The 12,301-nt window shown below is 40.4% G+C and overlaps 1 protein-coding gene across 1 annotated transcript in view; it reads left to right on the forward strand.

Annotated features, from left to right (window-relative positions):
• The window catches only part of TMEFF1 (transmembrane protein with EGF like and two follistatin like domains 1), a 217,185-nt gene that overhangs the window by 106,775 nt on the left and 98,109 nt on the right, over nt 1–12,301 (forward strand). The window contains exon 3 of the mRNA XM_075826790.1: nt 5,195–5,324. Coding sequence (XP_075682905.1) covers nt 5,195–5,324 — 130 coding nt within the window. The remainder of the gene's footprint in view (nt 1–5,194; nt 5,325–12,301) is intronic.

Consider the following 12,301-nt stretch of genomic DNA (forward strand, 5'->3'; position numbering starts at 1 on the left):
ATCAGTCAGGAACATTGCCCCAAAATTTGGAGTTTGACATTGTATAGCTTACACACTCAATCTTTTATTTTACCATAACAGACAGCGACGTTTCGAACCAAGTGTGGGTCTTTCTCAACGTGTGCTGCGATCTCTATTTTCAAATTATTGGTGTGCCACCTGTAAAATGAGGCTGACATAAAGACTAATTGATCACTTTGACAGCCGCTCTGTCCCATTGTGTTTCTGCCCACACATTACCCACTATGGGTAAGTGCGTGTACGGAGCCATCTGTCCAGCTTGGATTTGAACAGGGCAAAATTTAAGTTGTATGGGATTTATCGTTGGGAATCTGTTACTTGATGCCAATAAGGGGCCATAACATTTTTTTTTCGTGTGTTGAGGTAACGATACAATGAGTGCCTCTGATTTGAACATGTTTATTTTGAAGTTAGAGTATTGATATTCTTAAATTGCCTGTCTCTGCCACTACAAAGGTGTTGTAGAATTTCTTTGTTAAACAGTCAGGCCCTGGGCTTTGTTACTAGGCAAAGAGTTCAACCACTGCTAGTTAGTCTGCAGATTTACGCTTATCCCCGGCCTGACAAAGAAAGAGACTTGAAAGAAGTTTGAGTTGGTGAGTTGCAGAGCTGGAGTAGGCGTTCTGCTCAGAGGCGTAGATATCGGGGTAGGGGTGGCAGGAGGGTGGTTGCTTGTCCCGGTTTCAACTGTATCTGCGTACTCACAGCTAAGGGGCAATATACTCTATGGGGGCAGCTTAGGGAGCATTATACTGTTGAGGGCAGCTAAGGGAGCATTATACTGTATGGGGGCAGCTATAGGGGAATTATACTGTGTCTGGGCAGCTAAGGGAGCATTATACTGTATGGAGACAGCTGTGGGGCAATATATTGTATGGGGGCAGCTAAAGAGCCATTATACTGTTGCCGGGCATTATACTGTGTGGGGGCACTAAGGAATCATTATACTGTGTGTGGGGCAGCTATGGGGGCATTATTCTATGTGGGGGAGCACTTTAAGGGCATTAGATTGTGTGGGGAGGCACTATATGGGCATTATACTGTGTGTGGGTAGCTATGGTGCATTATACTGTGTGGGGGGCACTAAGGGGTTATTATACTGTATGGGGTCAGCTATGGGGCATTATACTGTGTGGAGGGCACTAAAGGGTCATTATACTGTGTGGGGGCATCTATGGGAGCATTATTATGTGTGGGGGCAGCTTAAGGAGCATTATACTGTGTGGGTGCCGCTGTAGGGGCATTATTTTGTGTGGGGGACACTAAGGGGGTCATTATATTGTGAGGGGCCCACTCAGATGTGTTTAACCCCCTTGTGCTAAACCCTTAGCTAGGCTTCTGGTTGTGCTTAATAGAAGACTAGTTGGTTATGGGTTTGGAATGATAAAGAGTAGCAGGAGTGGAAAATGTCAAACATTTCAGCTGTAATGTGAACCTTCGGGTTGGGCAGTGTTTTTAAGCATGTGATTAGTCATTGTTTTGGGGGTTTTTACAGAGCTCAAGGTAACATGCATCTAGATATATAGAGATGAAAAGAATTTGCAGAGATATACTTGAAGCATATATTTTCCAAATAAATGTGTGATTTACATAAATATAATACTGAAGGACTGATGGGGCAAGAGAATGTTTGAGGATGAGTAATTTCTAGCATGCAAAGATCAAGTTATGACCCAACCATAGGATGTTACAGTACGTAAGCAAGAGAGGATTGAAGTGTAAGAGAATATAGCCAATCCTAATATATGTATTGCGTGGGAGGGAATATAAACTGTAATCTATGGAGTGGCAATTGGAGAAGGTGCAGGTTCCAGTATCTAGGGTAGGTTGGCCATCTCTTGCACTAAGTGTTTTAACTATAGTTTGCAATTTAAAAAAAAAAAGAAAAAAAAATTGCAAAAGTTTAATAATAACACCAGCTGAGATGGGGATTGACAAATTATGCTACTGTACAGTGCTGAAATAACAGTGACACACAATTGCCAAATAATGTATACAGAGCCATAATACTGCCATACAGAGCATACATAATACCACTATACATAACATAGTTACATAGTGTGAAAACCTGGGGACCACTTAGCTCATGGGATCGCCATCTCCCAGGTGAGATGGTTGGCACACATAGAAAGTTCACTCCAACTCCTTGAGTAAAAGGTTTAAACCAGCCGCAGCTAGCTTTATTGTCTTCACAACAGCAATCAGTGGTACAACAATAAACATACAAAATAAACCCTAGGCCGTCCAGCCTCTAACTAACACATTCAGTGTCCCTCACTATGTGACACTGAGCCTTGTGCCCAGCACCTCAAAACCTTCACAGCTTTACCTCACACGGTGGTGACTCACACAGGCTAGCATGCCTGTCTTCCCCAGACTGAGAGCCCTGTGTGAACAGCACACACCTGAATTAAAGAGCCGTCTCAGGTGAAGCCTAACTAGGCTCATCAGACAGCCCAAGACATGGACTGTCTGTATAGAGTGGAAGCCCGCCCTTCTTCACACTCCAGCAAACCAGGCCCTATTCCAGGCTTTACACCCAAGCAATAGCAGAAAAAACCCTCTCTGCTGTACATGCTCCCTGGTTGCTTAAAACCAGAGTTTCTGCACTGTCCAGTAGCTGCACTGCTACAATAGTTTGTACGGTTGAAAAAAGGCACATATCCATCAAGTTCAACCAAGGGATGGGAAAGGGGAAGTAAAAAAATTATTTTTTAAAGCCATCTACTGTCCATGCTGTGACCAGCTCCTGCGGTAGGCTATTCCATAAATTCACCGTTCTCACAGTAAAGAATGCTTGTCGTCTCTACAGGTTGAACCTTTCTTTTTCCAGACGGAGAGTGTGCCCCCTTGTTTTTTGAGGGGGGTTTACATGGAACAGGATTTCACCATATTTTTTGTATGTGCTGTTCATATATTTATATAAGTTAATCATGTCCCCCCTTAGTCGTCTCTTTTCAAGGCTAAATAGGTTTAATGCTTTTAATCTTTCCTCATAACTTAGATTCTCCATGCCCCTTATTAGCCTCGTTCCTCTTCTTTGTATTTTTTTCTAACTCCAGGGCATCATTTCTATGAACTGGAGCCCAGAACTGAACTGCATATTCTAGATGAGGCCTCACTAATGCTTTGTAAAGTGGTAATATTACATCCCTGTCCCGCCAGTCCATGCCTCTTTTAATACACGACAATAACTTGCTGGCCTTTGAAGCGGCTGATTGACATTGCATGCTGTTATTTATTTTATGATTTACAAGTACACCCAGATCCTTCTCAACAAGTGACTCCCCCAGTGTAGCTCCCCCTAGGACATATGATGCATGCAGGTTGTTCGTACCCAGGTGCATAACTTTACATTTATCCCCATTAAACTTCATCTGCCAAGTGGACGCCCAAACACTTAGTTTGTTTAAATCCGCTTGCAATTCATGAACATCTTCCATAGACTGAACTATATTACATAGCTTGGTGTCATCTGCAAAAATAGAAATAGTGCTATTAATCCCATCCTCTATATCATTAATAAATAAGTTGAATAATAGTGGTCCCAGCACTGAACCCTGGGGTACACCACTTATATAACCGGGGACCATTCAGAGTAGGAATCATTGACCACAACTCTCTGGATAATACTGCCATACAATCTATAAATCATACCACCCTACATTACATAAATAATATTACCATAAAACGCATAATATCACTATACAGTGCTGACAAAAGAAATAAACATCATATATATATATATATATATATATATATATATATGCAAACACCATATATACACACACCATATATACATACACCACATATAAACATGTACCCATACAATACAATCTCTATAGACAGATTCCCACCCAACAACTCCCCATTACGTATATTAGATGCAGTTCCCTGCACAATGGGGAGACGTAGGCTTAATCAGCACTGTGGCCCCTTCAATGTTGGGATTAATGGGGTCCCAAAGGCCTGACCCCCACTGATCATAGCAATATGGGAATGTCCCTGTAAGCAAACCAAGAGGTTCAAAACACGTAAATTGTGCATGTTCAGGAAGGGCTTAAAAACAGGTCACCCCAGGGAAAACAGGAGGAGTTACTGCCAATTTGCATTTCCCACTCTGCCACCAACAGCAGCAGAATCATGTAAGGCAGACTGGTTGCTAGGGATAGACTGCCTAACAACTATGGCCTTTACATATTGTTGTCAGGCAGCAAGTCCCCTTGCATCTCAGATCTGCAGCCCAAGGCCAATTGGTACTGAATGGAGGAGGCTTGGCAGTGTTAGGCCCTATTCAGACAGGCACTGTTCACTTTCATGTGCTGTGCGGATGATTGTCCATCCGATTTAAATCAGCATTGTGTCTGATTGTGTTCTGTTTATAATTTTTTTATGTCCGTATAGCATGATTTATATGTTTTTCACGTTTGTGTGCTGTACAAATGTAGAATGAACAGCACACAGACTGAACACTGACACATTTAAGTCAATGGGCCAATTCACATGTCTGATTTTCCGCATGGAATGTTATTCTGTGCAGAGTAACTTGCAGCATGCACTAACTTGGTCCAATTCTCGCGCTAGACTCGCCCATTCAAGTCAACGGATCAATGAAAAAATTGGACGCTATCCGAGTGCAGTCCATTTTTCACAGATGGGTTGCTAGGAGATGCTGCCAAAAAAGTAGGAACGGACGTGAAAAACTGATGAAATGATAAAATTATGTTATACGGACATAAATAACTGACAAACAAAACGCAATCAGACAATACTGATTCAAATCAGATGGAAAATTGTCAGTTTTTTTCCCCCTAATAAAATAGTTTTATATGACGCTCGTCTGAAACAAGCTTTATAATGACACCTATCCACTATTATTAGATATTTGTAGGTGGATAATATTTTTATGATATCTTAAGAATCTTGTCTGTCGTTCAGAAATCTTAATAAGTGAGGAGGATAAAAATGTGAATATTAAAATTTCCTACATTTTTTTTTTACTTATATGTGCCTTACCCACTGCAAAAAAAGGACTCCTAAGCTTCCAGCAAAAGGTAATAGCTGTAAATAGTCTCAGGAAATGTACGAACCATTGTTCTCTATGCAGCAAGATACCATATTATAGATGTTAATTTACTATTGCCAGTTTAATAAACGCCACTTTATTTTGCAGTGCCACACTAACTATGTGCCAGTGTGTGGATCAAATGGAGACACTTATCAAAATGAATGCTTCCTGAGGAGATCCGCCTGCAAGCAACAGAAAGATTTAACTGTAGTATCAAAAGAGCCCTGCTATTCCGGTAAGATCAGTGTATCATTGTCATAGACTTGTCTTTAAACTTAGGTTAGGTATAAATAAACCCTAAAGAAATGTGACTCTTAATCAAAGACTTTTCCACTGGTACGTCTGCTGGCATCATATGTGTGATTTACACAGTGCTTTCAGAGTCTAAAAAGCAATTCACCTTCTGATTTTATCCCTCAGTGGTCAGTGCAGGAATATAATAGATGTGTATGACCACAGTATACTAGCATTCTCCATTTATATAAGACTATAAAGCTAATTGTGCATTTAACTAGCTATTCCAACCATAGATGCACCGTTGCTTATGGTAATGCTGATGATAATAACATCTATTTTTTGTTCCATCGTCTAAATTTGATTAACAATTTCATGTATTGAAGCGTTTTCCTATTTGAGAGGGACCTAATAGCCAAAGCAGCATTCAGCTGAGTATTCCTAGTTTGTGAATAGAATGCCAGGACTGTCAGACTACTAATTCTACAATATGGTATTCTACTACGGTTCTGCGAAAAGCTGGATGATGACCCCCTCTAGGCACTGTAAAAATAAGCTTTAGTGACTACAATATAGGACACAGAGATAAATCATAAAATGGAATATTAAAAGAGTTATCACATGAAGACCACTCATTTCTGTATACCCTATTAAGGGAATATGAACATCATAGTGGTAGCTTACCCACTTTAGAACCACTCTATTAGCCCCAACAGAGAGCTGCTGCAAACAGCGGCTCTTGCTCTGGCGCCTTCAGGACAGACATTTATTACATGGATGCCCATTTATTTGAATGGTTAGATGTGATACCACATTTGACCTGCAGCAGTCACTGCAGGGAAAATCCATGGCCCACCGGAGATCATAGATGATTGGTTTCCAAGGCCAAACTGGCGGCGAACAGCTGATCACCTTGCCACCTTCAATATCCAAATTGTTGTCATGGGACAAATTGTTATCATGTCCTTTTAATGCGTATCCCACTGGGGGCAACTGAGATAGTTTCAAATGTCTGTGAAAGATATCTCTGTAATAGTTGACCCACCTTTTCTAAAGGATACTTTTGTGGAGATTTCTTAGTGTAGATTTAAGAATGCAGCAGCAGCAACTGTGCTCTCTATGGTCTTCCTGCCGTACATACTACTGTAATGTTGATGGCTTTATTACATTTTTAAACCCACAATCCACAAAGACTTCACACAACAAGGGAACCCACTACTGCCCTTAGGGGTTAACATGTATACACAACTGTATATGGGTCCTATTGACCTAATATGAGCTGTACATAGATATATATATAGATTTGACCCCAAAGTGGCAGTCAAAGATATATCTTTTTTTTTTTTTTAAACAATGACTCTTTATTATTATTTTTTAAATTGAATTCCTTCATTTAAAATGCTTCATCATAAAAGGAAAAACACAAAAAAGCGACAAAAGTCTCCATCTAAACAGACAAGCTAACATACAGCAACAATAAGAGCCCTTCCAGCCGGTACAGCATATATAAACTATCTGGTCCCACCAGTTAATACGGCAGAATTACTCAGTTCACGAAACCTATACATATCAAGCCGACCGTATCGGCACCTGTAGTCTAGCCACTTACTTAATTCTCGCCGGACACTAAGCCCCACCTTACGCACAGCTAATGCCTAGGAAAATAATATAGCCCGGCCATCCGCCATAAACGTATTCATTGACTTAGCCCAGTTTATAATTATCGGTCACCTGGTAAGAGCTTCATCACCCTCGTACCACTGCCAGTTTCTAACCCTTGTTGATATTGCTAACCACTGCAGAGACTTTTATAGAAGAAAAACAACCGTCCCAATAAGCCCACAAAACCCTAAATATCCCCAAGGGGGAGGGTGGAGAGAGACAAAAAAAACAACATAACATTCTTTGCCTTTATACCAAAATCTTCTCCTTAAACCAGATCTAAAAGCTTTTTCTGTTCTAATATAGCAATCCAGCTGTCCCAATGCCCATAGAAGAGTTTATCTCCTTCTGCATTACTTAGTGTTAAGTAATAAGTTCTTTCAAATAGCATGACCCTATTCACTCTATGGTGCCATTCAGAGTCACATGGCGAATTCTTTGAAGTCCACTCTTGAATAATAACCAGGAACAAAATCTTCCTAATTAGTTCTCTACAGCCACAATCTTTTATTAAATCAGCTATTCCAAAAAGAAATAGAACGAGGTCCAATGGTACTTCCTTTTGGATCATCTTAGCAATAGTTTCTGCAACCCCATTCCAATAACTATGGAGTTTGGGGTAGCGCCATAACAAGTCAATTAAGTATGTTTGATGTATTAAGTATCTTTGTCAATTTGTTACTTAGCCCCATCACCTATAGAAGCTTCGGAGTATAATAAAGTCTATGATTCACCATAAAGCAAGCAAAACTATGTGAGTGATTTAATTATATTTTCCCAATGTGTTTATAAACTGATTCCCAGTGAGGGCCGACCTTAGGGGTGTGCGACCTGTGCCATTGCACAGGGCACATCACTCCAGCAGTTGGAAGGGGGCCCTGCGCCGGCTCCCTTCCCCTGCTTGTTTTAGAAGCGCCTGGGCCCATTGACTCAGCAGCCGCCTTTCTGCCCGGGCGCTTCTTCACTCAGTGGCGTCGCTACCGATGTAGCATCCATAGTGGCTGCTAGCGGCGACACCAGGCATGAGGGCGCCCGTGCTGCCCGTCGGGACGGGCCCCTCATGGCTGATGGGGCCACTAGTAGGTAGTGACGGTAGTTACGCCACTATAGCAGAGCAGGGAGGTATCTTCCTGCTCTGCTATCTACTAGCACCACTGTAGCTCCCTGAAGGAGCAGAATCCCTGTGTGGCCGGGGATTCCGCTCCTGGACGGAGCGTTTGGTGTCTCTGTCCATATATGGACAGTGACATCAGGGGCAACTCCTGAAGTGGAATCCCCGTACACAGCGTTACACAAAAATGGTGTAAATCTAAACCTTGACTTATAATTTATAGCCGAAAAGGCGTGTTTAATTTGAAGATACCTAGAGAACCCGTGAACAGGGACCTTATATAGTCTCTGTAATTCCGTGAAACTCTTTAATTGTGCATTATCTAATAGATGTGATATCCTAGTGATATGGTATTTTTCCAAAGTAAAGAGTCTGGAAGTCTGTCAAACTCACTAATATTCTTACTGCCCATAGCGGGGTAGTTTCCATAAAAGTTTTTATCTTTTCCATCACCTTAACAGCATTCCAGTCTCTCTGCCGATTTTCATAAATAGGCCCTAGTCCTAATTTAATAGACAACAGAACCCCAGCCTTCAAAAGTTCAGACACGCTAGTCCAAATATCCCCTAATGTTACCAGCAAAAATTTATTGGCGCCTAAATTCTTCCAATCCCGGAAATGCTGGAATTGTGAGGCCAAGAAGTACTTTCTCCAATCTGGGAGGGCAAAAATCTACTTACAGTAACAATCATAGGGGCCAGAAGATGGGTGCTAATATGGAAAGAAACAAAGCATCAATTCCTAGTGAAGAATATTAGAAAAACACTTTTAGTAATGCAGTTTTTTTTTCCATTGCGACATTATGTGACAATAGGCTTATTTAAACACACTGATGGCGGACGTATTTTAATACATTTATCATAGCTTGTTTACCTTATTTACAAAGAAGAATAGAAATAATAACCGTAGTTGACTAATGCTATAAAATAAGTAACATTGATAGTTGTCCAGCCCTCCTTATTAGTACAGTAACCCCTAGATGTAATATTCTGGATTTGTTTTCTGAGTTGTACACAGAACACAAAACTTTCTCCAGACTGGTGAACAAGGCATAATCGCAAATCTCAGAGAAGGTCATGTAAAAAAGCTAGTGCAGAAAAAAAACAGTGGTGTTGCCCGTAGTGACCAAACATGACAGCTGGAATTTGACTACTTGCCACTACTATTTATACCCCACCAACATGTTGTTAAAAGATGGATAGGAGAGGCTGCAGCTGCTGCCCGGGCAGCCACTGCTTCACCACAGCTTTTCAATGTACAGGCATTACACTATTTCTTCCAGAACCTGCTAAGTGGACAATCTCCTAGACTGCAGTGGTAAATTCATACCTTCATAAACTTTACATATTTCACCGGTAAAATTGTTCTACTTTTTATTAAAAGAAGACTTCTAAAAAAATAAAAATTCTTTGTGTTGTGCCTAGTGCAGGGTCTAAGGGGTGGTGCATGAGACCGCGCTCCTTTAAATATTAGGATATTGTAGGTATATTTTATTATCAGACATGCTTAATTTCAGTAACATCTATCTAACACAATGCCAAATTGTCTGTGTAGCCAGACTCAGATTTATCATTTCTGCAGTTGCCGTCTCTATAGTATTAGACACCTCCATTAAGGTTCCTATTACAACAGCCAACTTTGCCTGGTGCAACGAGCGCCGATCAACGAAACAGCTCGTTGATCAGCGCTCGTTTGCTCCTGTCACAAGGAGCTATGGATGGGGACGATCGGTCGTTACTCTGATCGCTCATCCCCATACATTATTGTCATGTCGGAAGGGAAGTGTGCTGCCGACATCAATTATATTTCAGTTTTTTAAAATGATATGATCAGCAGATGAACGAGAGTTTACTTGTTCATCTGATGATCGCTGCCCTGTTTACAAAGGGCAATTATCAGCAACGAGCGTTCTATGAATGCTTGTCTGCCCGATACTTGCCCAGTGTAAAATGACCTTTACTGAACAGATCAAATCTACTAATAGAAGCATGTTTAGAATTTCTATAAAATCAATTTCGTAATATTTTTATTATTTCGTAATATTTCGTATATTTCTATTTCGTATTATTCCTGAAATCCTTAAGGGACAGTTCATACTGAGCTTTCTGGCGCTGATTTTGATGCGGAAAACACATCGAAATCGTGCCAAAGAAACTTCCAAAATCACCCCCTACTCCATTGATTTTATTGGGAGGCAGAGGCGCTTTTTTTCCTGGGCGGCTTTTGAACATTTGCGGAAAAAAAAGCGGCATGCTCTTTCTTTGAGAGGTTTCCGCCTCTGACCTCCAATTGAAATCAATGGAAGGCAGAAAAAACGTGCGGTGCTCATTTTGAGTGGTTTTTTTGCAGCGGGTTTTGCCTGTGAATTTTTGCACTTGATTCACTGCCGTGGGCGAAAAAAAGCGTAAAAAAAGTTAGCAATTCAAAATCTGCCTGTAAAAAAACTCTGTGTAAATTAGGTATAACTGTAGGAGCATTTTAGTTCCATAAACAGCAGCCTGCATTCCGCTGATACAGTAGTTGTCCTTTTACACTGGCCAATATGTATAGTTTGTCCCCATACATTTCCATCATGTCGGCAGCACATCTCCCTGTTTAAACAGGGAAATGTGCTGTCGACAACGATAATATTTCTTGCAGCATAAACGATGCAATCAGCCGATGAATAAGCGTTTGCTCATTCATTGGCTGAACGTTGCCCTGTTTACACAGGGCAATGATCGGGAACAAGCGTTCATATGAACACTCGTTTGCCCAATCATTGGCCCATGTAAAAACTCAGTACATAAATACAGAACCAGAACAAAGCTCAGTACGTAAATACAGCACCAGAACAAAGCCCAGTATATATATGCAGCAACAGAACAAGGGTCAGTACATAAACACAGATCCAGAACAAAGCTCAGTACATAAATACAGCACCACAACAAAGCCCAGCAAATAAATATAGCACCAGAACAAAGCTCAGTACATAAATATGTTACCAAAACCAAGCTCAGCACATAAATACAGCACTAGAACCAAGCTCAGTACATAAATACAGCACCAGAACAAAGCTCAGTACATAAATACAGGTCCAGAACAAAGCTCAGTACATAAATACAGCACTAGAACTAAGCTCATTACATAAATACAGTACCAGAAACAAGCTCAGAACATAAATACAGCAGTAGAACCAAGCTCAGTACATAAATACAACAACAGAACGAAGCTCAGTACATACATACAGCACCAGAACCAAGTTCAGTACATATTTACAACACCAGAACAAAGCTCAGTACATAAATACAGCACTAGAACCAAACTCAGTACATAAATACAACAGAACCAAGCTCAGTACCTATTCACAACACCAGAACCAAGCTCAGTAGATAAATACAGCACTAGAATGAAGCTCAGGAAATAAATATGGTACCAGAACTAACCTCAGTACATAAATAATGTATCAGAACCAAGCTTAGTTCCTAAAAACTGTACCAGAATTAATCTAAGTTCACAATACGCAAAGTTAAAGGGCTTTTCCCACAATTAACATTTATCACCTATCCACAAGATAGATGATAAACGCATGATCACTGCGGACCCCACCACTGGGACCCCCACAGATCTCTAGAATGGTAATAACAACCCCATACTGCACAATCGCAGTCTCAAGATCCTTATACCATTTATCCTTATACCATTTTTCTTTTGATTTTTTTTATTATTTTTTCCTTTATTCAAAGAGTAAAATAATTTATATAGTGAGGACAAGAGTCCTTTCTTAGTTTTTAAAAATTCTAAAGACAAAAACGGTGTAAGTGTAAACCTTGAGTTATAATTTATAGCCAAAAAGGCGTGTTTAATTTGAAGATACCTAGAGAACCCTTGAACAGGGACCTTATATAGTCTCTGTAATTCTGTGAAACTCTTTAATTGAGCATTATCTAATAGATGTGATATCCTAGTGATATCGTATTTTTCCAAAATAAAGAGTCTGGAAGTCTGTCAAACTCACTAATATTCTTATTGTCCCATAGTGGGGTAGTTTCCATAAAATGTTTTATCTTTTCCATGGCCTTAATAGCATTCCAGACTTTCTGTTGATTTTCATAAAAAGTCCCTATTCCTAATTTTTATAGACAACAGAAGCCCAGCCTCTAAAAGTTCAGACACGCTAGTCCAATTATACCCTAATTCCACCAGTAAAAATTTATTGGCGCCTA

This window comes from Rhinoderma darwinii, chromosome 5, assembly GCF_050947455.1.
Source record: "Rhinoderma darwinii isolate aRhiDar2 chromosome 5, aRhiDar2.hap1, whole genome shotgun sequence".
Classification (NCBI taxonomy): domain Eukaryota; kingdom Metazoa; phylum Chordata; class Amphibia; order Anura; family Rhinodermatidae; genus Rhinoderma; species Rhinoderma darwinii.